The 27,501-nt window shown below is 34.5% G+C and overlaps 1 protein-coding gene across 1 annotated transcript in view; it reads left to right on the forward strand.

Moving 5' to 3' along the window:
- The first annotated feature begins 2,491 nt into the window (after nucleotides 1-2,491).
- Nucleotides 2,492-27,501, forward strand: part of NCAM2 (neural cell adhesion molecule 2) — a 204,139-nt gene continuing 179,129 nt past the window's right edge. The window contains exons 1-3 of the mRNA XM_060149407.1: nucleotides 2,492-2,527; nucleotides 5,293-5,299; nucleotides 6,283-6,420. Coding sequence (XP_060005390.1) covers nucleotides 2,492-2,527; nucleotides 5,293-5,299; nucleotides 6,283-6,420 — 181 coding nt within the window. The remainder of the gene's footprint in view (nucleotides 2,528-5,292; nucleotides 5,300-6,282; nucleotides 6,421-27,501) is intronic.

The following is a 27,501-nucleotide window of genomic DNA, read 5'->3' on the forward strand; positions in this document are numbered from 1 at the left end:
TCTTCATACAGAAAAACTCACTTTCAGAGAAGTGGTGTCTCCTCAAGAGTTCAAACAAGGAGAGAATGCAGAAGTGGTTTGCCGAGTCAGCAGTTCGCCTGCACCTGTTGTCAGCTGGTTGCATCATAATGAGGAAGTCACCGCTATTTCCGACAGTTAGTATTTTGGTAACTCTCTAAGTTATATGTTCTAAAAATATTGCAATTTCTTAAAAGACTGAATCTACCTAAGTAAATATAGCAATTAGATTGTTTGACCCTAAGCCTCAAACAACTGTTTTTTGAGAACCTCAGAGCTCTAAACTAGAGGTTGGCAAACTATGGCCCTCAGGCTAAATTCAGCTCCTCTGCTGTTTTTTTAAGGTGTTATGAAAATTCAGCCAAACCCAATTGTTACATATTGTCTATGGCTACTTTGGGAACAAAGCTGAACAGCTGTGGCACAGATGGTTTGTCCTACAAAGCCTACAATAGTTATTTTCTGAAGATTACAGAAAAAGTTTGCTGACTCCTGCTCTAGATCAAGAAAAAATTATATACAAACAGTTCAAGGATACTAAACAAATAAAGGAATCAATCCTGATCTATTGAAATTCTACATATTATAATTCAAACAATCCCATGGGCTTATTATGTGTAAACTTATAATAATATCTATATGAATCCTATTTATTTTTCTGTCACTGTTCTTTCAGTGATACCTACATATTCTAAATATTATGATAAGATGAATATGGATAATAGAAAGAAGAGTACATTCATTTCAATTGTCTTCATGATTTTGATTCAGACTGAGCTGAAATTCCAGAATAAAATGACATCTGAAATTGATGCATGATTTGCTTACATTATGCTACTTTATCATTGTGAATTGGGAGCATTTTCGATTTAGAATATTTTTCATTGCACTTACATTGCAGAGAGGTACAAAATAATTGAATCTTTTAAAATACTTTCTATCTTGGATGATGTTGTTTTGTGTTTCTAAGAGATGAAACTTCTACAACATAAAGGAGAGAAGGTAGAGGGTTTCTGTTTTTGAATATGTACAGAGAAAGTATCATGATGATGATAGTAATTTTTTTTTAATTTTGAGAGAAGTTTTCTGGACTTGGCATTTTCACTGCTTGTCAGTTATTTACTAAAACTCTTTTTTCTATTATAGTAAGTTAATGAGATATAATACTTTATTTCCTCTTACTTTATTTTCAGAAAACTGCTTTAGGTTTTACTAATAAATTTCATGAGTAAATTGTACAGTATATTTTCTGCTTTCTTCCCCTCAATAATAAAGAAAAGGCAATTCTTTCATAGCAGTTAAATGACAATGTCTAAACATTTTCAGATTACCTACATCTTAGGCTTCAAGTGTACATCTGCTTTACTGTAAACCATAATTACAAGATGGTTTTGAAATGAGTTTTATTTTAAAAGACAGTTAAATCGATGCTGACTGTAGGCCTCTGGGCAGAGAGTGTGTGCAGCAGGCACTGACAAGGTCTTGACTGAATGGGCCCAGGGCACCAATCAGCATCTCCATCTTCCCTGAGCAGATGATCCCTCCAGTTAAGTAGCCAGATGGAATTCAAGCCTAAAGACAGTTCATTCATTGGCATCCATGGACACTGGAGGTTGCCCTATAATATCTACTTTTTGTAATTTATTTGGGGATAAAATCTAATGATTAATTGTCTGAAAAAAAAAAAGACAGTTAAATGCTCAAAGCAAAGATTGATGGTCAAGTACAGTGCTGATGGAGGAGTGATGCTTCTATGCTACAGCTTACACATTTTTCCCAGTACCCAAGGATGAAATGCTGTGAAGTTGGAATTCCATTACGGCTCTACTCTTTCCTTGTCCCTAAAGCTTCAAACAACTTTTCTAACTGCTCTGTACCTAATTCGGATTCTTCATCTGTAAACAGTAAATTATTATATGCATTTTGAACAACGGTTTGAGTTTTAAGTAAGATAGACCTATAAATATTTGTTAACTGAATGAATACAACATTTGACTCTATATCAGATTCTCAATAAATAACATTTATTTTTCTTGTTACTTCTCATTGAGCTTTTAATTCTTGGGAATCAGTTAAACATAGAAACTTAACGCTGAGTTGCAGGGAAGGCAAAATCGATTTTTTTAAAAAGGACGTAAAATTTGTTCTGACTTTGGGATGTAAAGCATGTAGGGGAATTGTGAAGATGAACAAACTTTTCTAACCTTTTAATATTTGAGAAACTTGCCACATACTTCATTATCAAACACTTTTTACATTCATAACAGATTTATAAGAAGTAATATTCTTCAGATTTTTATACTTTATGTGATCCTTTTATTAAAACTAATGAAATAAGATTAGGTTTACAACCATGAAAGGAACATATGTGGGGATTTAGAGTAATGCAGTATGTACAGATAACTTTCTGAAGCCTTAGTGTGGCATAGGAATAAAGTTTAAAGTCTCCATATGAAACAATGAAGGTTTGAAAATGTCCATCTTATTAACCATGCTTTTGGTAGCAGCTGTGTGACAAATATGCATTATTAATGTTCCCACAGACTACTCAAAGTGGAGGTTTACCATGTTGTTTGTTGAAAGGAAGTCCATATGCTAAAGAATCCAAGTATTTAAGGAGTAAAGGTGACATTTTGTTATAAAAGTTGAATATCCTGACTTTTAGTCTCAACCCTGATGGAAGGATATGCTATTGCAGTTGCCATTCTACCTCAGCCATTTTTAAAGTTATCTCTGAAACTTCCTAAATGTTTTGAGCATTTTCTAATGAAGTACCCTTTAGGCATCAAAAAACTGTGGGTAAAATCATCTTGTTCAATAAAATTTGTATGAAATCTACTTCCAGTATAAAAAGTCATTTAACAGTTATTGAACACTTAGTATATTTCATCTAGTGTACTAGAAGGTGGCGATTCATGGTTTAAATGATGAACACGTCCACTACCCTCAACATATTAATAATCTAGTGGAAAAAATCAATCAATGAAAGCAACATATATTGAGGTATATTATAAGGAAAGTGCAGTGATAGAAGATGATAAAGAAAGAGCACCTGAACTAGTTAGGGCAGAGGAGAGTGTTCAAGGTGCCTGCTGAGAGAGAAAAGCAACCCTTAAAGATGAAAAGGGATTAGCCAGCTAGAGAATGGTGGGGACTTTTCAAGAGGAGAGGACACCATATGCAATGGCCCAGAGGTGAAAGCATGAGTGACACATTTCAGAAACTGAATTAAGTTCATTATAACTAGAATTTATGAATAAGTACAACTAGAACACTTACAATAACTAGGATTTGTAAATAAAGACTAATAAGAAAGGAAACTGGAAAAGAAGGTTGAGCCAAGTCAATATGGCCTTGACGTCTCTATTGAGAAGTTTAGAATCTATCTAAAGGTGACATCACTAAAGGGTTTTAATTAAGGCAGTGACATGACCTAATATTTATTGAGAAGGATATCAGTGCTTCAGTGAGGAGAATGAATTGGATGAGAGTCAAGGCCAAGCTCCAGGCAATGAGAACAGTTCAAATCCAAATGAAATAATTGCTGAGGGAAAAGTAGATTCTAGACTAAGAAATGATAAAGGGAGAAGTGATAGGATATGGGTTTGATTGGACATGCACACTAAGAGAGATGGAGAAGTCAAAGATGACTCAAGGAATTTGCCTTGGGCAACTAGCTCAATGTAAAGACCTGTGAAGACAGAACTGGAGAGTACCGTATGAAAAATTTCAGGTGGAGCTAGTGAGCCAAATTTTAAACATGCTGAGATTGAAGTATTTACAACCCTTCTAAGTTCGTACATCTGGTTGACTCTTGCACAATTCTGGAATCACAGGAATCATTTGGTCTGAAGAAAAATTGTGAATCATCAAAATATAGGTTGAAGGCATAGGAGTAGATGAAGCAAACCATTCAGTGGCTGTGGAATGAGAAGAAGAGGGGACTTTTAAAAAATAACCTGCTTAAAGAAACATAATGCTTAAAGAAACATAAAGCAGACACCTTATTGTGTATTATTTGATTTCATTTATTTTCTTACTGCAATAATGAAAATGTGGATGTCTGTAAAACTGAGATAAATAGATCATCTCTAATAGTTAAATAGTTCCAATATCCATAGTTATGTGTGATTGATTGAAGCAGTGCTTTCTTCAAATGCTTTTTGTAAATACATATTAATAGTGCTCTTTGGTTTGAGAGTTTGCTAACATCGTTCCATGGACTTTACACATATACTTAGAATTTTTAGTTGAGGATGATACATATTTTAGTGAGTTAGAAAATATAATATTACAATGATTTAGTTATGACTCATTGCATCCCTCTCTAAATTTGAACTTTTTAATTCATACAGGTGACCCATGAAAAACACAGGGGTTAGGGTGCCGACTTGACATGAAGTCAAAAATTCAAGTATAATTTATAGTTGGTCCTCCTTATCTGAGATTCCTTCATATCTGTGGTTCAGTTCTGCATCCTCAGATACAGGAAAATTTACCAGGGGAAAGCATCTGCATAAACATTTTTGTATCTCTTCTTAGGGTCACCCAAAAGGTGAAATAAATATTTTGGGAAAGTTTATACTTCCTGGGCTGAAAATTGTGTATCTGTAGACTTGTAACTGGTATTTTCTTTCTGAGGTAGCCTCAGAATCTACACATTTCCATTCCTTATTAACTATCTCTTAGACAATCAATAACCACATGCTCACCTATTTTAATGACCTTCTATAGTCTGATAACTTCCTTATTTGTATTTAAAACCCAAACTTCTACTTTGACTTAAGGAATTGCTGTGAAAAATGAACCCCAAATACGAATGGCTTAATGTCATAGCAATTTATTTCTCACTCACGCAAAGTCCAATTGGCAGCAGGGGGAGAGGCAGGATTCTACCCTTCCATCCTTTCAGTGATCCAGGTTGAGGGAGGCTGGACCATTTTCTCATGTGGCTTCTGTGTTTGCCCTAATACCTCTATTAAGCCAGCAAATAGGGGAAGAGCAATAAATACTGGAACAGTCCCCAAAAGTAGCTTTAACAGTAGATATCCAGAGGTGGGTACCTTAAATTAATGACATTTCTGCCTTACCAAAAGTCCCAAAGGGGTCAAGGATGTTTTCTCTTATTCATCAATGTATCCAAATACAGTACCTAGCAAACAGATGATGTTCGATGATATCTATGGATGAATTGATTAATGAAATTTAGGATATTACATTTGTAACATGTATCAAAACAACTGGATATGAGAACATTCTTTACTTGATAGGAAGGGGAAAGGTGTTAAGACTGCAACAAAATTGTGATGATTAAAAACTGAGCCAGGCATTATGGAAAATACTGTCAGGCTGAGATGCTACTTAGGCTAGCCAGGTTATTTTCAACAATCAGCTAATGCATGCCCTATAACAGCTTAGTTTTGTATTTATGCATGTGCATATACTCACACATAAAATGGAATCTATGTAAAATTAATGAAGTCTAATCTGTTCCTTCCTAAAATGGATTATCTTGCATTTAGAAAAAAATTTTTTCAAATAAATCTGAGATATGACAATTTTATATGCCCTCTACATGACTTGAATATTATTATATATTTTAGCTGCCTTCTCAGGGTATGTGCAATTATTAGTTTAATTATTGTGTGAGGAAGGATATTCAGTCAATTTTCTAACCCTTTTCCTTACCCAAGTTGCTACATATTTACAGTCAAAACGTCTTTGTGTCTGCTATATCTGATCTCTCGGCTTTGTTCTTTTGTGTATCATTTCTGCGTTCAAAGTACCAAAGGCAAAATAATAGCCTAACCATTTTATGTGGAAATAAAGTCTTGAATGTATTTTTTTTTTTTTTTGCGGTACGCGGGCCTCTCACTGTTGTGGCCTCTCCCATTGCGGAGCACAGGCTCCGGACGCGCAGACTCAGCGGCCATGGCTCACGGGCCCAGCCGCTCTGCGGCATGTGGGATCCTCCCAGACCGGGGTGCGAACCCGTGTCCCCTGCATCGGCTGGTGGACTCTCAACCACTGTGCCACCAGGGAAGGCCTTGAATGTATTTTTGAAAAAAATGTGTAACCAGGCAGTGTAGAGTGGAAAAATTGAAGTCATGAAATTATATTTTACTTTCAAATTTGAATTTGTTTGTTAATGAAAAGTTTGATAGTGTCAGACAAGTTCCATATTTTAACACTTAGCAATTTAAAGCATGCTGGACTCTGCCTTCAATTACTGATATAATTTCCTCCCCTTTGCTTACCTTACAGATCGGTTTGCTATCTTAGCCAACAGTAATCTGCAGATTCTTAACATCAATAAAAGTGATGAAGGTATATACAGGTGTGAAGGAAGAGTGGAGGCTAGGGGAGAAATTGACTTCCGTGATATCGTCGTTATTGTTAATGGTAAGCAGATAATAATTAGTATGTATCTTTGTGTTGCATTTAGCAATATGTTTATTAAAAGGGCAACCATGTAAACTCAGCACTCAAGACTTCCCTAATGAACCTCTTCTAGACCTAGAGGAAATCTCCTCAGCTCTAGGGTAGAATCTGTTACATTGTATTACAGCCTCAAGGGCAGGATCTGTGACTTATTTAACATTGTCATCCTCCTTTACAAAGAGTCTATAAGGGAGTAGTTGCCTTTTTCTGGCTTTGTAGTTGTTGAAAGTATGTCAAATGAAATACAGTAAAGTATGATACTAGATTTTACTTTTAAATTACATTAATTACTTGCTTCAACTAATTAACAGTATTTTCAAGTTTTACCAAATTAAATAATTGAATACATAGTTACCCTTTGAAATATTAATGGACGTTATTAGCTAAGTTTATGACATCAAGATGACATCTCTTCCTCCAAATTTGGCTACTTTACTCTATTGCATGGCTGGGTTAACATGACATTCTGTGAGGCAGAAGATAGATTAATGTTATCCTAGTTATCTCCACTTCGGTAATCTAATGTGTCACCAAGATGCGCACTGTATTTCTTTGACATCTATCAAATATACTCTATTTTCCCTACCATGCCTTCCATGAGTGCTGCCCTTTCCAATTCTTTTTTGTATTTTTCTTGTGTGGCTGTAAGTTGTTTGTTTTCTCTACTCTCAATTTCACAATTCCAACTTTCTGTCCTATCAACCTTTCAACACTTAAAATTGTCAGTGTTTCCCATTACCTTCAAGACAAAATAAAAACCACTCTTCATGGTATAGGAAGTCTTTTATGATCATCAGCTACCTTCTCTAACCATCTGCTCATAGGTAGCCCATGCTTCAGCCATATGGAAATACTAGTAGTAACACTACACAAATGCACTTTGACTTTTTTTCTATTTTAAAATAAATTAGAAATAACCATAATCACAGGATTCTAGAAGCAGAATGTAATTTGTTCTTTCTGGAATAGACAAAATATGAATTTAAAGAGTTAGCCATGAGTTTTCTATCACTTAGGGCTGGGAAGGGGAAACATAAATCAGTATCTTCTTCCATATCCTATGCACCTCCCACCATGATCTATCTCTCCAATTTCTTGAAGAGACTGGAGAACAACACCAGGAATAGCATATAGATCTAAAAGAGTTATTTGTTTTTTCCTTTCCTGGAGTGAAGGTATTTTAACCACAAAATTCATGCTGAAAGGTAAAGAGAATATTAAATCACTGAGATTTTTTTCTCTCCTTCTCTAAGTCTATAATTAATTGAGATGTATGGGTAACATAATGGAATAGATCAGATGGTTATTAGGCAGGTGGGTAGAAACTGCACATGCTCATGGGTGAGTCCAAAGTGCCAGGCCTTCTGAGAGAAGACTTTGAGAGCCTTTTTTTGGTGTGCAGAATCTGGTATTTATCGAGTGCTATCGTTGATGGAAGTTTTGGCCTTCAGCCCAAGAGGAAGATTTCAGTGCATGAAGAATAGGTTTAAATATGGAGATAAGTACTATGTTTGTAACTGTATCTATATATCTATTTTTATATCTATAAGTATTTCTAATATCTTTCCCTCTTTATTATGTACAATAAACAAAGGTAACTTACAGTGGCTATTTAGTTTCTTCAGTATTGACTTAACCATCTACTGTCCTTTGTTTCCGAAAGAATCTAAGGTAGGAAATATACGTGTATTTTGTCACGGGCAAGACCTTGTGCTCAGTATGCTCTTATGAAAATGTGGGTTATAATATTAGTTAATAATATAAAGTTTTTTAGAAAGGACTAAGTTTATAGGAAGCAGTATATAAATATGTACTATGCTGTATGTTATATATGTATGTATATGTAAAATTATGCATATATTTTTACACTAAAACATTAATTTGAGTCTGATGTGAAAAAGGGAATGTCATCTGGCAGGTGTAGCATATTTAGCCTTTATTATCTATTCTGCTATTGTAATTTCTACTTTAATATAGTTATAACATGTTCTAATCTATCTCCACACTAGATTATCTGTGAGTGTTTAAATGTGATTACATTTTTCTTGAAGGATTATTTGGGTATGAGTGGGTTCAATTAACAAAGTTTGAATCTTCAAGTCTATCATGATCTGCATTCAATCTGGAATATTTATTTCTATGTCTATACTTATTATTTTGGGGTTCATAAGGAGATAAACACTGGAATGTGTTCTTTGTGCAACTCACATCAATCATGTATGTAATATCCTGTTGTGACTGCATCACACTGGCCTCCAAAGCAAACCATCCTCCTTCCACTCCCACTTTTCCTCTAACAGAATCAATTATATGTCCTAATCTGACCTTCTTTACTAGAACACTGCTTTATCTCCATTTCTTCTTATTAGTCACATTTCCCTGTTATGGTCACAAACTCCCATATCTTAGAATTCCTGGAACCAATTTCTTCAAAGTAACAGTGTTCACAAAATCAACCTTCGATTTATTCCCCTTTCTGGATGATGCATTTGGACCCTGTCAAGGGAATGCATTGACTAATGCCACCAGACAACTGTGCTTTTCTCTCACATTTTGCCTTTACTTCAGTCAGAAAAATCATTCTCTCCAGTCTTATTGACTCTTGCCCTGCTTACCTACTCCTTTTAAATCTTGAGCCCTCTCTAAAAGTATCCTTTATTATTTACCTCCTACAAAACCTCTTGCAGACGTTCAATGAAAACTTTGAGGTTGCAAAAATTAATAATAAAATAAAAGCACCAACTTTATCCACATTATCTTATTTTTCTTCAGTTACAGTATTTGACTTATTACATGATTTTCTCCCCAGTTTATAATGCATACCTCTCTCTTATTTGCTACTAATTTTTATTCTTGCTAATTTGGACTTTATCATGGACCTTTTTCAACTCCTTTCATCTCTAAGTATATTGAAGTCCCAACCAAATACTCCAGTCAAATGTTTCTTCACATTCACTGCTTTCTTGCCAAGTCCTGCCTCTGGAAGAAGCTCTTCTTTTTTCCATTGTTTGCTCTTTGCAACTTTTCCCTCACATTTCCTTTCTTCCAATGCATAGTCTATTTTTTCAACAATTAGTTAAAAGGTATCCTTGCTAGTTTATAGTACCAGCCATACCAAATATTAAGAATCTTTTTTTTTCCTTAACTCCCTTTATGAATTTATTACGATATTTCTCAATGCCTGTGTATAGTTTTTCACAAATCTTTATCTCCCCTCCCTTTAAGAGGTTATACATCACTGCTCATTGCCATGTGAAGTGTGGTGCTTCCAGTGGAAGGATTTTGCATCTCCACCCAATTGATGATATGACTTGCTCTGGCCATTGGCATATAAGCAAGCATGATACACACTATGGCTGAAATTAAGCTTCAAGAAGAATCACATATTACTTCTCTTGTACTTTCCTTCTGCCATGAAACTAGCATGACCCTAACAGAGACTTCTCCTTTACCTTGGGCATCATGGAGAAGACACGTGGAGCAGAGTCACAGCTGATCTGCAGGTGCAAACACATAACATAAATAAGAAGTAAAACACATTTTTAAGCCCTGAGATTTTAGAGTTATTTGTTATCACAGAAAAGCAGACAAATTCAATGCCAGTGGCTTTTTCTTACTTAAGGAATTTAAATGCTGTCTGACCTAGGAATACATTTGAAATTACTTCCCTGAGTGTGCCTCAGACATCTTATAATCCCACTTTCCCCTGACGGTGATCATTTCTTACAAATTTTTTAATTACCTTATCGATATATTGGGAATTCAACTGAATGAATATTTTTGACTATAGTTTTGATGTTATTTTGTATTGCACTTATATATTTATTCAGCAGGTAAATGAGAAGTGCTGGCTATATTTTTCATACTTTGTTAGGCTCAGAATACTAACAGATCTAATAGAGCATTGTATCCCTCAAGGCACTTACAGTTTTATCTCAAACACTTAAAATAATCAACTTTCCTAAAGTCCCTGATTGTTTATGGTGCTGCTGAATACAAAAGCATATAGTAAGAACATTTTTTATAGATATTTACAGCCTCTTTTATAATAAGAAGGGGAACATAATGTAGCACAAGAAGAGACTTGGTATTTGGGATAAATCTATTGATGAAAAAGTATTATTTTGTAGAACAAAGATGGGAAATTATTGTAGACAGATAAAATAGCATCTGCAAAAGCAAAAAGAGTGTAGGATGTGAGAAAAGATCTAATACCTTAACTGTTACAGGAATATGAAAGTTTTAGGGAGGGAGTGATGGTGATGTTAGCCAGTTGGTTTGGGGATTAGGTGGAGATGTAGCTGCAAAGCAGGAGGGGCCAGATAATGCGGGGCTATGGACTTTCTTCTAAGAGACAAAGATGAGCTGCCATTTAGGAGCAGGGTACCCGAGAGAGAGAGAAGGATGGAGGCAGGGAGAAGAAATGAGTTCAGTCAGAGGTAAGTAGGGTCTGTGCTGAAAGACAAAGAAATGAAGAGGAAGGTATATAATCCGATAGTGTTTGAAACAAAGTCGTTGTGTTTACAAGTGTGTCACAGAGGCAAGAGCAATAAAGGCTTAATTTCAAGACTTCTAATGTGGATTCTAGGCTTCCAAAGTAGTAAATGCAAGCAGAAGTGATCAATAAGTAGTGAACTGAAATATATCTGGTGAATTTGGCAATTATGAGTTTACAAGAGACAGTATGGTGAACAATATCATTTGCATGGATGGGTAACATTCAGACTGCAATGACTTAAAGAATAAATGTGCATGTACATTAACTGAATTAGAAAAGTATTGAAGGTACAGCACCTATTACCTCAGCTTGTTGGAACCAGCTATTAAATGGGAAACATTAAAAAGTTGAATGAGGGGCTTCCCTGGTGGCGCAGTGGTTGAGAGTCCACCTGTCGATGCAGGGGACGCGGCTTCGCGCCCCGGTCTGGGAGGATCCCACATGCCGCGGAGCGGCTGGGCCCGTGAGCCATGGCCGCTGAGCCTGCGCATCTGGAGCCTGTGCTCCGCAGCGGGAGAGGCCACAGCAGTGAGAGGCCCACGTACCGCAAAACAAACAAACAAACAAAAAAATGTTTAATGAGGACCAGAGGAAGTGAGTGGAGTGTTAGGACGTTTGTAAGGAAGATATACCTTGAACATAAAGAGGATATATTTTATGCTGAGCCTGGAGGAAATGAATCAAAAATAGGTGAGAATGTGGGTTAATTTACAGGTAGGTCTGGTTGATAATTTGAGAGAAATCTTGCCCCATGACTTCAGTATTCTGTTTCTAATCACTGACTTCACTCATCTACCAAACATTGATGTACTACTGGTATTTTCCCAATATTTTTCAACATATGTATATGTGTTCATACCTGCTCTTTACTGGATCTTAGGTAAATTTTCCAAATGCCTAAAACCTTTCTTTTCATTAACTTCCCATTGGCTACCTTGATTTTATTATTATACCTTATTACATTTTTATTAACTTGCTGAATTTGCTGGCCATCTTTTCTATACATTTCTGAACTCTTTTTACTAGATAATTGACTACACACACACACACACACACACACGCACACACTTATACACAAATCATGGGTAAATTTTTAAAAAGAGGATCAAAATTACTTCTCTTGCTTTAACCCATGCCCATCCTGCATCAGATTCCTAGCCCTTAGTTAAATAAAATGCTCTCCCAAACTACTCAAAAAATGATGAAAAACCTGGAAATAACTTTTAAATTAAAAAATACAGCCAATAGAGTGTGTTTTTCTTGTTTTGTTTTTGCGGTACGCAGGCCTCTCACTGTTGTGGCCTCTCCCGTTGCGGAGCACAGGCTCCGGACGCGCAGGCTCAGTGGCCATGGCTCACGGGCCCAGCCGCTCCGCGGCATGTGGGATCCTCCCGGACCAGGACATGAACCCGTGTCCCCTGCATCGGCAGGCGGACTCTCAACCACTGCGCCACCAGGGAAGCCCTAGAGTGTTATTTTTGTAAAATGTTCTTTTAAAGTATAATGATTCATTATTTTCTGAATCTTTTGTAAATTTGTGAAGAATGATCCACTAACTGCTGGCTCAGACTTGGGATAATGGAAGCAGGGACAATTGAGAATAGATGAAAAACACCTAGAAGTATAATTTTAAAGCAGTTGCGTCTTTAGTTTCCCTTCGAACATTAAAATCAACAGTTGATGACAATGGCCAGAGATATTTTTGCAAGTAGGTATCTGAATGTGTACCTCTATTCCCTCAGGCAGTGTATTTTATATTCCTACCTATTTCTAGCCAGTTCTTAAAGTTAAGAAAATTAGGAGAAAATACTTTTCTTTTTATTAAAAATGAAAAGTCAGACTTTTTCTCTTTAACTTTTATGCAATGTTATATAATGTAAAACATATATACAAACATAAAAGACAGTAAACCAACCTCTTGTATATCAGTAATGTAATTGACTCAAACATGCAGAGAGATATTTTAAGTCAGTTTAATGACTGCAAGTTATGAGAGGATTGGTAATTTATAACAATATTATATAATATATAATTCACCGAAAGATCAAAAAGTAAGCATTTATCAAAACCAGAATATTTTCTGATTTGATAAAACATTTTTCTTCCTAATTATCCCACTTAATTTCAAAGATTAGCAATCTGGGAATACAAGAAAAGAAAAAAATATTTTTTTTTCTCCTTAATACTTATCCAATCATTATTTTAGAATTTTTAGATAATAGAAAATTAGGTAGATTGATAGATAACCTACAAATATCTAGGCACGTCTTTGTCTTCTCCTCAGCACCAACAATTAATTGGTGTGAATAGTTAATATAGCTTCTTACCTTTTCTTCTATCTTTATTTCTCTTCTGCCCAGAATTTCCTGAGTACACTTAAAGTGGAACAATGTCATATTTGAAAGCCTATAGAGAAGTATGTATTTATTTTACAACATATTATTTTTAATCCCCAATTAAAAGAGAAGGCAGAATTTTCTCATTGTTTGAATCAGAACCCTACTCTGAACTCACCTATCTTCTGAATGGCACCTCTTGGTCATGTAGGAATTGTTCCTTTTTATTTTTTCTCTAACATTTGGTCAATAAATACAGAAGTGAATCCTATCATTTGTAAAATAATAACAACACTATCTGAACAACAATAACAACGACAACAAGAAAACTTCAAGAAATCTGTAGAGGGCCAGGAGATACTGTAATAATGAAAATTTTTTAAATTCCATGGAATCAAACAGTAACTAAAAGTTACTACCAACCTACCACCTGACATTGTGGAAATGATTGACCTTCAGCACAATTAATGTCTAAATTACTTTGGAGAGACATGCTCTGGATACTTATACTTTTACAAAAATCATAGGATATGATGCAAATAAATAATAAAGTCAAGAGTAACATTAGTTACCCTTTAGTGCAGCCCATTTTGAAAAGCAAACGTCTTGAATGGTTCTCTTGCTCTTTTGGTCGGCCACACTCTCACTGTCCTTTATTCCCTATTTTCTGATCAGTATGGCCAGAGTTTTATTAGTTATATTGGTCTCTCAAAGAAACAGATTTAGTTTTTTTTAAATTTTACTTGTTTATATTTTATCAATTTCCAGTCTGATCTTTATTGTTTTATCTTACCTGTGATTTAACTTGATCTTCTTTTTATGTTTTTTTAAATTTAAACCTCAAGGCACTGATTTGAATCCTTTCTTCTCTCCTAATGAATACATTTGATGCTCAAGAATCCGCTGTATGTACTGCTTTAATTTCCTTCCACAACTTTCAACATGTTGTGTACACTTTGCCATTCAGTTCAAAACATTTGTAATTTCCCTTTTATTATTTGTCCTATAGGTTATTTAGAATTGTGTTATTTAGTTTCCAAATATTATACATGGGGATTTTTCAAATACTATTCTGTCATAATTTCTAATTTGGTTCTAATGTTATCGAAAAGACACTTTTTGGATTTAGATCTTTTCAAATGTATTTGCTGTACAGTAGAACAGAAAGTGTAATCTGCTGGCTTGGTTGGAGTTTTGGTAACCATCAGTAGTTAGCGTCAATTGATAATGTTGATCTAGTCTTTTCTATCGTTTTTTAACTTCTTGTCTACTTGCTCAATAAGTTATTAAGAGGGGGCTGTTTACTCTCTAATGAAAGTATATAGATTTGTCTATTTTTCCTTATAATTATAGCAGTTTCTGCTTCATGAGTTTGGAAGCTCTGTTATTATATGCATAGAAGTTTAGAATTATATCCTCTTGACTTCTTTTTTAATAAGAAGTGATCCTGTTTGTCCTTGGTAATATTCTTTGCTCTGAAACCTACTTTGATATCAGTAAAACTAACCACCTGTCTTTTAATTAGCATTTCCATGGCATATATTTTTCCTTCCTTTTAATCTTAACCTTAACCTAATTGTTCCTCAAGGACAGTATATAGTTGAGTCTATTTCTTTTTTTGTAGTAATTCTAACTCCCTGCCTTTGTATTGGAATGTTTACACAATTTATATTAAATATCTTATTGATTTAGTTGGATTTAAGTCTTGCTATTCTTCTTCTATTTTTCTTATCTGTTTTTTGTTCCCTTTTTCTTCTATTTCTGCCTTATTTAGATTTCAGAGTATTTTTAATCCATCATTAATTTTCTATTTTGGCTCATTAGTTATAGTTTATTGTTCTGTTATTTTAGCAGTTGATTTTCACAGTCATTTTTCAAGTGATATGATACTATTTCACATATTGAATAATAATACCCTCTTCTAGCCCTTGTGCTGTTGTCATCAGATTTTTTTATATCAAATCATGTATTAGTTTTCTATTTCTGTGGTAACAAATTACTACAGATTCAGTTGCTTGAAGCAATGCAACTTTATTATTTTCCAGTTTCTGTAAGTCAGAAATCCAAGTAGACTCAGCTGGGATCTGCTCAGGGTATTAAAAAATATAATAATACTATAATTAGTTTTGCAATTTTTATAAAATCAAGGTGGTGGAAGGATTGTGTTCCTTGCTGCAGGCTCTTGGGAAGAAGCTCTTCTAAATATCATTTAGGTTGTCGGCAAAATTCACCCTCTTTCCACTGTGGGATGGAGGTTCTCTTTCCTTGCTGTCTGTCACCTGGAGGGGCTGTGCTTAGCTTTCAGAGGCTTTCCCCTGGGTTCTTCCTCCAGTGCCAAAAACAGTGCCTTAAAAGCCTTCTCAGACCTGGAATATTTCTGACTTCCCTTCTGCTGCATCTCCTGACTTCCTCTTCCAGCTGGAGTTCTCTTTGTTTTAGGGCTCATTGATTGAATAATATAGGATACTCTTCCATTTCAACGTCTAGGATCTTAATTATATCTGCAAAGTCCCTTTGCCCTGTGACTTAATGTATTCATAGATGGCTAAGCTTAGGGCACTGACATCTTTGCAAAGGAAGGGACATTATTCTGCTTACCATATCTTCATACTATATGTTTCTTGTTGTTGCTGTTGTTGTTTTCTGCTTTAACTCAACTAGCTCTTAACATGGCTTAATTAATAAATAAAACAAGGCTTTTACATCTATCTACATAGTTACCATTTCCACAGCGCTTTATTTCTTTATGCGTATCAAGATTTCCAACTGGTGTCTGTTCCCAAATGCCTGAATGACTTCTTTTAGCATTTCTTACAGTGAAGATCTGCTGGAGATGATTAACTTCACCTACTGAATGTCTAAGAAAATGTTTATTTCACCTTCATATTTGAAATGAATGTTTGCTGGCTATAGAATTCTAAATTAACAATATTTTAAATTTCAGTAAATTAAAAATTCTGAGCCATTATTATTGACCTGTGTGATTTCAGATCAAAAGTTTGTTCTCATTCTTATTTTGTGCTCTGTACATAAAGTGTACCACCCACTTGGTCCTTGCAGATTCTTTTGTTTTTGTTTTTTGCGGTACGCGGGACTCTCACTGTTGTGGCCTCTCCTGTTGCGGAGCACAGGCTCCAGACGCGCAGGCTCAGCGGCCATGGCTCACGGGCCCAGCCGCTCTGCGGCATGTGGGATTTTCCCGGACTGGGGCACGAACCCGTGTCCCCTGCATCGGCAGGCGGACTCTCAACCACTGCGCCACCAGGGAAGCCCCTTGCAGATTCTTGAATGTTCTTTATAACTTGTTTTAAGCAATTTGGATACAATATACCTTGGTGCAATTTTCTTCATTCTGGTACTTGGGTTTTCTTGACAAACTTGAGTTATACTTTTTACCAAATTTGGAAATGTTTTGGTCATTAGTTCTTCATATATTGTTTTTTGTCCCACACTCCTGTGAGACTCCAATTTCACATATTTGAGGCCACTTGAACTTATTCCACAGTTTCCAGATGTTCTGTTTTTTGTTTTGGGTTTTTTTTTTAGTTTGTTTGTTTTTTTTTCTTTCTGTATTACTTTTGGGATAGTTTCTATTGCTATATGTTCAAGTTCGTTAATCTTTTCTTCTGCAGTGTTTAATCTACTGTTAGTCCTATCTCATGTACGTTTGATTTCAGACACTAGTTTTAATATGTACAAATTTATTTTTTAATTATCTTCTAAGTCTCTGACATGATCAATTTTTCTGTAGATTCTTGAACATATAGAATGCAGTTATAATAATTTGACGTTTTTGTCTAATTCTATCATCTGTGTCATTTCTGGGTCAGTTTTGGTTGACTATTTTTTCCTCCGTCATCATGTCTCATGCTTCCTGCTTCTTTGCATGTTTCCTGCATCTTTTCATATGCTTATTTCTCACTTGTATATCCTCTTGAGTGAAATGTCTTTTCATATCCTTCCCATGTTCTAATTGGATTTTTTCACTATTATAGTTCAAGAGTCCTTTATAAATTCTATAAATGCATTTTTGCCTTCCAAACAGCCTCTTTAGTGATGTTTCTGTCTTTTGCACATTTTCTTACTGTTGAATTTAGATTATTTTATATATTTGAATACAATTCCTTGCTCAGATTTGTGATTTGTAGGTTCTTTTTCCCGACACTGTGGCTTATCTTTTCATTCTCTTAGTGTCATTCAGAAAGCAAGAAAAAATTTAATTTTGAAGTCCAATTATTAATCTTCTTCTTTTATGGACCATTCTTTTGGTACCATGTCTAAGACGTCTACACCTAACCCCAAGTTACAAAGACTTTTTTCTCAAGTTTCTTTTAAACTTTTTATACTTTTATGTTTTAAATTTAGGTCTTTGATCCATTCGGGGTTCATTTTTTTATGCTTCAATAATTTTAATAAAGCACAGTCAGCCAGTGAGACTGAGAATCCCCCTAAACATTGCCTCCACGATCCACTCTAAAAAACTTCAGCCCAATACGGGGCAGTTCAATAAATAAGATTAGCCTTTTGGCTTTTTTTGTCTTCCAGAGTGGTAGTTTCTTATCTTCCTCACATGCATATAATGGGCCACTTTGTATAAAACTTAGCAGGACTCTTGTCTCACGCATTATTATTATTTTTTAATTGGTGTATAGTTGCTTTACAATGTTGTATTAGTTTCTGCTGTACAACGAACTGAATCAGCTATATGTATACATATATCCCCTCCCTCTGGCACCTCTCCTCCCCCCATCCCACCAATCTAGGTCACCACAGAGCACTGAACTGAGCTCCCTGTGCTATGTAGCAGGCTCCCACTAGCTATCTGTTGTACACTTGGCAGTGTATATCTGTCAATCCCAATCTCCCACTTCATCCCCCCGTTCCCTCCTCCCTGTGTTCACATGTCCATTCTCTGTGTCTGTGTCTCTATTCCTGCCCTGCAAATTGTTTCATCTGTACTATTTTTCTAGATTCCACATATATGTGTTAATATATGATTGGGGCTCATTTTTATGTAAGAAGTGAGTTCTGTGCTTCAATTCACCTATTTGCATATAGATATCCAATTGTGGAAAAGCCATTGTTAGAAGACTATCCTTTCTCCATTGAATTGCCTTTGCACTTTGTAAAATAAAACTTTTAAAACATAGTTGGATTATAGGCATCTATTTCTGGACTCTTCCATTACACTAATCTATGTTTCTATCTGTGTACCATTATCATACTGCCCTAATTATCATTAGTTTACATATACCTTAAAATCAAGTAGTATGATTTGTATGACTTTGCTCTTCTTCTACAAAAACGTTTTGCAAAATCTAGTTTCTTTGCCTTCCATTTAAACTTTAGAACATGTCTGTCTACGAAACAATATACTGCTGAGATTTTCATTAGAATTCTATAGAGTTGATATCAGTTTTGGAAAATTTTATACTTTTTTTGTTGATTCTACAAATGCATGAACAAGGTATGTCTCTCCATTTATTAATGTATTTTGTTCTTTTGCTTCTTCATTTGACTTTTTGTAGTTTTCAGCATTCAGATCCCATACATGAGTTTTGTTTGATTAGTATCTAAGCATTATATTTTTGGAACTATTGATATGTTTTTTTAAAAAAGAATTGGTTTCAGTTGTTTCTTGCAAGTATGTATATTGAAATATGATTTTTTGTGTATTTTTCTTATATTCTGTGACTGTACTGCATACATTTTTTAGTTCTAGGAATATTTTTGTAGATTCTTGGATTTTCAATGAAATCAATAGTGCATCTGCAACTTGTATTAAAGTTATTTATTCTTTTCCAATTGTATGCTTTTTATTTTTATCTCTTACTTAGGACTGCATTTGCCTTCCAGTATGATGTTAAATAGGAGGGTTGAGTGAGGACTTCCTTACTTGTTCCCAATTTTAGAAAAAAAGTATTCATTCTTTTACCTGAATGTTGCCTGTTAGCTGGAAATTTTTGGCAAGATATCTTTTATCAGGATAAAGAAGTCTTTTCCATTCATGGCTTGTGAAGGGTTTTTATCTTGAATGGATGTTGAATTTTGTCAAATGCTTTTTCAGCATCAATTAACATTATTGAATAATTTTTCTTCTTTAAACTGTTAATAAGTTGAATTATATTAATTGATTTTTCAGTATCATGCCAGTTTTACAATTCACAGAATAAACCCCACTTGATGGTGATGTATTTTTTTGTATGTGTATTGCAGAATTTTGTTTTCTAAAATTTCATTGAATACATTTGTGCTTACCTAAATGAGTGATACTGGTTTGTGTAGTTTTCTTTTCCTGTACTATCTTTGGTTAAGTTATCCTTATAATGCTGGCCTCATAAAATGAGTCAAGAAATATTCCCTCCTCATGTTTTTTAAAAGAGATTGTGTAGAAATTGTATTATTTCTTTAACTTTTTGATAAAGTTCAGAGGATAAACAATCTGCTTCTATAGATTTTTTTTCAGAAGGATTTTAGCCACATATTACATTCTTTTAGTAGTTAAAGAACTATTTGAGTTACCTATTTCATCTTGAGTTAGTTTCACTAGTTTGTGATTTTCAAGGAAACGTCCCATTTCTTCAGCATTGTTGAATTTGTGTACATAGGCTTGTCTGTATTATTCATTTTTTAAAATTCTTTTACTGTATGTTGTATCTGTAGTGAAATACCTTCAATTCCTGATATTAGCATTCTGTGTTATCTCTCCTTTTATCCTGGTGAGTCTTGCTAGAGGTTTATTAATTGTATTGATCTTTGAAAGAATCTTCATTGGTTTCTTTGAATTCTCCCTTGTTTGTTTTCTGTTTTTTATTTTACTGATATCTGTTCTTATTTGTAGTATTCTTTTTTCCTTCTGTTTGATATGGATTTATTGTGCTCTTCTTCTTCTAGTTTCTTAGATTTGAAGTCACAAAGAGTGATTGTGAATTCATCTAATTCTTGTTTCCGTTCTGTCAGTTTTTGCTTCATATACTTTTTTGTGAGATGAATGCACATGTAAAGATTGTCATTTTACTTCCTTTGGAAAATTGGCTCTTTTATCATTATGAAGTATTCCCCTTTATATCATGTAATTTTATTTGCTTTGAAATCTACTTTGTTTGATATTAACATAGCTCCTCCAACTTTCTTTGGATTGGTGTTTGAACGATATATATTTGTCCATTCTTTTACTTTTAATCTATCTATATTATTATATTTTAAATAGCTTCCTTATAGAGAACATACAGTTGAGTTAATTACTTTATTCATTCTGATAGTATATATTTTTTAATTCATGAGATTAGACCATTTACATTTATCTTAGACCTGCAATTTTTGTTTTGATTTGTTTTCAGTTTATTCTTTCTGTTTCCTATCCTTCTATTTCCCCTTCTCTGCCTTCTCCTCGGTTTTGTGAATATTTTTAGTGTTCTAATTTATTTTATCTATTATGTTTCTGTCTATACATTTTTCTGTTTTTTTGTGATTGTGCCTGCTATTGTGAATATGATGTGCCTCTTTAACTTAGAGCCAATGTTTTACCACTATAATTGGATTGTAAAAATTGTAGCACCATACAGATCCTTATACTCCTCTCTTCTTTATGTCTTAGTAGTCTTCTATATTACATCCGAATTTAGTGAAAACCTTGTAGGCAATGTTAAGCGTTTTTATTTCAATCATTAACTGTATTTTGAAGAACTCAAGGGGAGAATAGTCTATTATATTTACCTAGATATTTAACATTTCTCCTGCTCTTTCTTCATCCCTGAAGTCTGATGTTTCCTCTGATAGAATTTCTCTTTGTATGAATTTCTCTTTTGTCTGAAGAGGTCCCTTTAGCAATTGTTTCAGATCAGGTTTACTGGCAGACATTGTATTACTCATCCTTTTATCTGAGAGCTATAATGTCTTTACCTTCATTTGTGAAAGATATCTTCGCTGAACACAGAACTTTATTTTGAAAGATCATTTTTGACACTTTAAAAATATCGTTTCACCTTCTTTTGGCCTTCATTTGTTTCTGATAAGAAATCCACAGTTATTTGAATTACTGTTGTACTATAAATAACACACTTTTGTGTTTGTATATCTTTAGTTTTTAGCAGTTTGATTATGCCATGCCTGCAGCATGAATGTCTTTGGACTTATCTGTTTGGGTTTCAAGGCTACAGCTGGTTTTGAATCTGTGTTTTCAAAATCTTGCCAATTTGGGAAGTTTTCAGACATTAGTTCTATAGATACATGTACATAGGTATACATATACAAATGTAGATGCATACATTTTCTATGATGTTTATTTCTCCTTTCCTTCTTAGATTTGATGACATTTTGGTGTTGTCTCACACGTTCCTGAAGCTCTGTTTTTTTTTTTTTCTTTCTTTAATATTTTCTCCTTCTGTTTTGAAGATTGGACAATTTTTATTGGTAATTCATCAAGTTCAGAAACTCTTCCCTCTGTCATATCCATTTATCACACCCATGAATATCTTTGTTATTATAAATTTGGTTCTAATATTTATTCATTTATTCTTAATATACTGTGTGTCTTTACGGGAACTGTCTTTCCATTTATTCTGAGGTGGTTCACCCTTACCCTTTGGAAGATGTTTAAAATAGTTACTTTAAAGTAGTTTTTAGATAATAAAGCATGTTTCAATATGTCACTGGCATTTAACACTAACATGAGATTTTCCTAGTTCTACATAGGCCAACATTTTTAGATTATATCCTGGATTTTGAATATTATGAGATTCTGGGTTTTATTTCAGTTCTTTGGAGAATGTTGATATTTTTATTTTTGCAGGCGATCAATAAATTTAAATTCAGACCACTTACTGTGACCAGCCTTCTGTGGTTTGTGGATTCAAAATCAGTTTCATTTTAAAAACTTTTGCACTAATTTTCAGATCTGTCTCACATATGAACCAATGGCCATTCCAGGACCTGTGGGGTAAGATGTCTCTTAGTTCAGTTCTCAACGTCTTTGTGCTATTTAAGATTATATCCACACATTGATAGCTCAGGGCTGAGCTCAAGATTTCATAAATAACTTGATGTGGTTCCTTTTCCAAGCTCTTCCTACTCTTTTTTTTTTTTTTTTTTGGCGGCACTCGGGCCTCTCACTGTTGTGGCCTCTCCCGTTGCAGAGTACAGGCTCCAGAAGCACAGGTTCAGTGGCCATGGCTCACGGGCCTAGCCGCTCCGTGGCATGTGGGATCTTCCCGGATCGGGACACGAACCCGTGTCCCCTGCATCGGCAGGCGGACTCTCAACCACTGCGCCACCAGGGAAGCCCTCTTCCTACTCTTTTATCTCTCACCTACTTACCTATTTTTGAGTCTTCATTTTTCAGTCCTATAATGAGAAAACTGGGGTTTGTTTATCCCCTCTCTACCACCAATGTGCCCTCATTCAGGGTCAGTTAGCCAGAGGAAAGAGAAAGATAAAAGCAGTAGATATATTTGCTTTGCCATCTTGGGACCATAACTCTTCTGATTAAAGAGGAAGATGGTCCTATCTCAGACAGACACTTACAAGCTCCCTCTCTGCTGCCATTGTCATTACCAGGAGACTTCTTTCCTGCTTGTTGAACCTGAACTAGAAGGCTTCTCTTGGACCTCTGTCAGGCCATGCTGATTCCCACTTCTGAGTTTTGGACTGCCTTCAGTTCAGTCCAGGGATTCTGAAGAAAAAAAAAAAAATTCTCTGATAGATTGTGTCCTAGTATTTCAAATTCTGATATTTTTCAATTAGCAATATGCCTGCTACCATTTATATTTCAGAATCCTCAAACAGATTATCCATGCATGTTTTCTAAGTGTTACAGACAAATTGAGTGATAGAGACAAATGTAGAGGCGATTCTCCAATTTACCCAGAACTGGAACTCTGTAATATTATTTTTAATCTTATTGACATGTATGAGATCGGGGTTTCTTCCTCATTTCTTAACTCTAAAGAATTATTAAAGACATTAACAGGAATGGTGTACAGCAGCTCTTTTTTTTTTTTACTTCTTTTTTTTTAGGTTTTTTTTTTTAACATCTCTATTGGGGTATAATTGCTTTACAATGGTGTGTTAGTTTCTGCTTTATAACAAAGTGAATCAGTTATACATATACATATGTTCCCATATCTCTTCCCTCTTGCATCTTCCTCCCTCCCACCCTCCCTATCCCACCCCTCCAGGCGGTCACAAAGCACAGAGCTGATATCCCTGTGCTATGCGGCTGCTTCCCACTAGCTATCTACCTTACGTTTGGTAGTATATATATGTCCATGCCTTTCTCTTGCTTTCTCACAGCTCACCCTTCCCCCTCCCCATATCCTCAAGTCCGTTCTCCAGTAGGTCTGTGTCTTTACTCCTGTCTTACCCCTAGGTTCTTCATGACATATTTTTTTCTTAAATTCCATATATATGTGTTACCATACGGTATTTTTCTTTCTCTTTCTGACTTACTTCACTCTGTATGACAGACTCTAGGTCCATCCACCTCATTACAAATAGCTCAATTTCACTTCTTTTTATGGCTGAGTAATATTCCATTGTATATATGTGCCACATCTTCTTTATCCATTCATCTGATGATGGGCACTTAGGTTGTTTCCATCTGTGGGCTAGTGTAAATAGAGCTGCAATGAACATTTTGGTACATGACTCTTTTTGAATTATGGTTTTCTCAGGGTATATGCCCAGTAGTGGGATTGCTGGGTCATATGGTAGTTCTATTTGTAGTTTTTTAAGGAACCTCCATACTGTTCTCCATAGTGGCTGTACCAATTCACATTCCCACCAGCAGTGCAGGAGTGTTCCCTTGTTGTTGAAGGTTGTGCACCAGTCACTACCATCCATCCTCATAACTCTTTTCATCTTGCAAAACTGAAACTGTATACTCATTTAACAGTAACTCCCATTCACCGCTCCCTCCAGCCTCTAGCAACCACCATTCCACTTCCTGTATCTGTGTTTTTGACTACTCTAAGTGCACAATAAGTGGAATTATAGAGTATTTGTCTCTATGTGACAGATTTATTTCACTTAGCATAATGTCCTCAAGGCTCATTCATGTTGTAGATACACTACAACAAGTAGTTAGAATTTTCTTTTCTTTTTCGAGGCTGGATAGTATGCCATTTTATGCATATACAAGATTTTGTTTATCCATTTATTAGTCTATGGACATTTGTATTGCTTCCACTTTTTAAATATTATGGATAATGCTGCCATGAACGTGGATGAGCAAATATCTCTTTGAGGCCTTATTCAAAATCCTTTTGAGTATATACCCATAAATGAAATGGCTGGATCACATGGCAATTGTATTTTTAAGTTTTTGAGGAACCACCATACTGTTTTCCATTTTCCATTTTACCAATAATGCAAAAAGTTCCAATTTCTCCACATCCTCACTAACGCTTGCTATTGTATTTTATTTTTTTAATAGTAGCCTTCCTATTAGATATGAGGTGGTATTTCAGTGTAGCTTTGACTTGCAGTTCCCTAAGGGTGCTGTTGAGCATCTTTTCATGTGCTTATCTGCCACTTGTGCATCTGCTTTGGATAAATGTCTATTTAAGTCCCCTTGCTCATTTTTGAATTGGGTTATGTATTTTTTTTTTGTTGCTGAATTTTAGGAGTTCATTATCTATTCTGGATGTTAATCCCTTATCAGATATACAATTTTTAAATATTCCCCCATTCTGCATGTTGCCTTTTTACTCTCTTTTTTTTGTTGTTGCCTACACCTTTGGTGTCATATTGAAGAAAACATTGCGAAATCCAGTGTCACGCAGCTCTTGCCTTATATTTTTTCCTAAGAGTTTTAGTTTTTAGGTCTGATTCTTTCTGAGTTAATTTTTGTATAGTGTCCTCTTATAATCCTTTTCTATTCCTTTGGAATTGTTAACGTTTTGTTTCTGATTTTAATAATTTGAGTTTTATCTTTTCAAATCTTAATCCATCTAGCTAAAGTTTTGTCAATTCTGTTGATCATTTTAATAAACCAACTTATAGTTTCATTAATTTTGTCTATTATTTTCTATTCTCAATTTAAAAAAAATTGTTCTAATATTTATTATTAATTTTCTTCTGCTAGCTTGGGTTGTGTTTATTCTTTTGTTCTAGTTCTTTATGTTAAGATTAATTTTTGACATAACATATGGGCTTTCTGGGGAATGTCCTACATGCTCTTGAGAAAATGTGTTTACTCTCTTTTTTTGGATAGAGTATGCTGTATATTCGTGAGAACTAGTTGGTATATTTTCTTACTTATCTTCTGTCTGGTCATTCAATGCATTATCAAGACTGTATTGTTGAAGTCTCCAACTATTATTGTAGGACTATTTCTTCCTTCAGTTATGTCAGTTTTTGTTTCATGTATTTTGATGGTCTACTATTAGGAGCATAAATATTTACAATTGTTATATTTTCTTGCTATATTGAAACATTTGTTAATATACAATGTTTTTTTCCTCTTATAAACTTTTTGATTCAAAGTCTATTTTGTCTATTCGTATAGTCACCCCTTCTCTTTTTTGGTTATTATATCTTTATCTTTTCACTTTCAATCTATTTGTGTCTTCATTATTGACAGTGAATCTCTTATAGATAGGACATAATTTTGTCATGTGTTTTTAGCCATTGTGCCAATCTCTGTTTGTTTATTGAAAAATTTAATCTATTTCCATTTAAAGTAATTATTGATAAGGAATGACTTACTTCTGTCATTTTGCTGTTTTTCTAAATGTCTTATAGATTTTCTTGTCTCTCATTTCCTGCATTACTATCTTCTTTTTGTTTAGTCAATTTTTTGTAGTGGAACTTTAAAATTCTTTTCTCATTTCTTTTTGTGTATATTCTATACTTATTTTCTTTGTGGTTATTGGTGGTATTGCATTTAATGTCCTAAAGTTATAACACTCTATTTTAAATTTATACTAACTTAACTTCAATAAATATAAAAAACTCTGCTCCTTTAAAGCTTAACTCCATTCCTTTCGGTTGTTGATATCACAAAATTACATCTTTATGCATTTTGTGTCTCAAAACATGAACTGACAATTCTTTAAATTGCATTAATCTCTTAAATTATGTAGAAACCAAAATCTGGAATTATAAGACATAGTTAAAATCATACTAATATCTTTTTAAAATATATATTAATCTCAAATCATATGGAAAAAAGTGCAGTTACAAACTGTTGTTACAGTAGTACTAGCTTTTTTATTGCCCATGTATTTACCTTTATTGAGCTCTTTATTTCTTTATATGGCTTTGAATTACTCTCTATTTTCCTTTTATTTCATCTTGTAGGACTCCCTTGAGCATTTCTTGCAGGGCAGGTCTAGTGGTAACAAACTCCTCCAGCTTTTACTTATCTGAAATGTCTTAATTTCTCCCTCACTGTTGAAAGACAGTTTTCCAGGATATAGTTTTCTTGGTTGACAGTTTTTTTTTTTTCTTTTAGCACTTTCAATATATCCACCCAATGTCATCTGTCCTCCAAAGTTTTTGATGCAAAATCTGCTGATAATTACTGAGGATCCCTTGTATGTGATGAGTCACTCTTCTCTTGCTGCTTTCCAAGATTTTCTCTTTGCCTTTGCCTTTTGAAAATTTCATTATAATGTGTCTTGGCCTGGTCCTCTTTGAATTCATCTTAGTTGTAGTTTGTTGAGCTTCTTGGATGTTTATATACATAGCTAAACTTTCAGCCATTATTTCTTCAAATATTCACTCTGTCCCTTTCTCTCTCACTTCCCTTCTGGGACTCCCACTGTGTGATTATTGGTCTACGTGATTATGTCCCACTGGTCTTTTAGGCTGTATTCACTTTTCTTCAATCTTTTGTTTTTCTGTTTCTCAGATTCAAGAATTTTCATTGCCTTATTTCGTATTCACTGATTCTTTCTTCTGCTTACTCAGATTTGCTTGTGAATCCCTCTAATGAATTTTTCATTTCAGTGATTATAATTTTAAGATTCAGAATTGCTTTTTGGCTTTTTTTTAGGTTTTCTATATCTTTATAGGTATTTCCATTTTCTTCATATATTGTTTCCTTGAGTTTTTCCACTTCTTTCTTGAGTTCTTTGAGCATCTTTTAGACAGTTGTTTGAAAGTCTTTATCAAGCATATCTTCCCTCAGGTCTTTTTCAGGGACAGTTTCTATTGATTTAACTTTTCTTTTGAATGGGCCATACTTTCCTATTTCTTTGTATGCCT

The sequence above is a fragment of the Lagenorhynchus albirostris genome, chromosome 5 (assembly GCF_949774975.1).
Source record: "Lagenorhynchus albirostris chromosome 5, mLagAlb1.1, whole genome shotgun sequence".
NCBI classification, from domain to species: Eukaryota; Metazoa; Chordata; class Mammalia; order Artiodactyla; family Delphinidae; genus Lagenorhynchus; species Lagenorhynchus albirostris.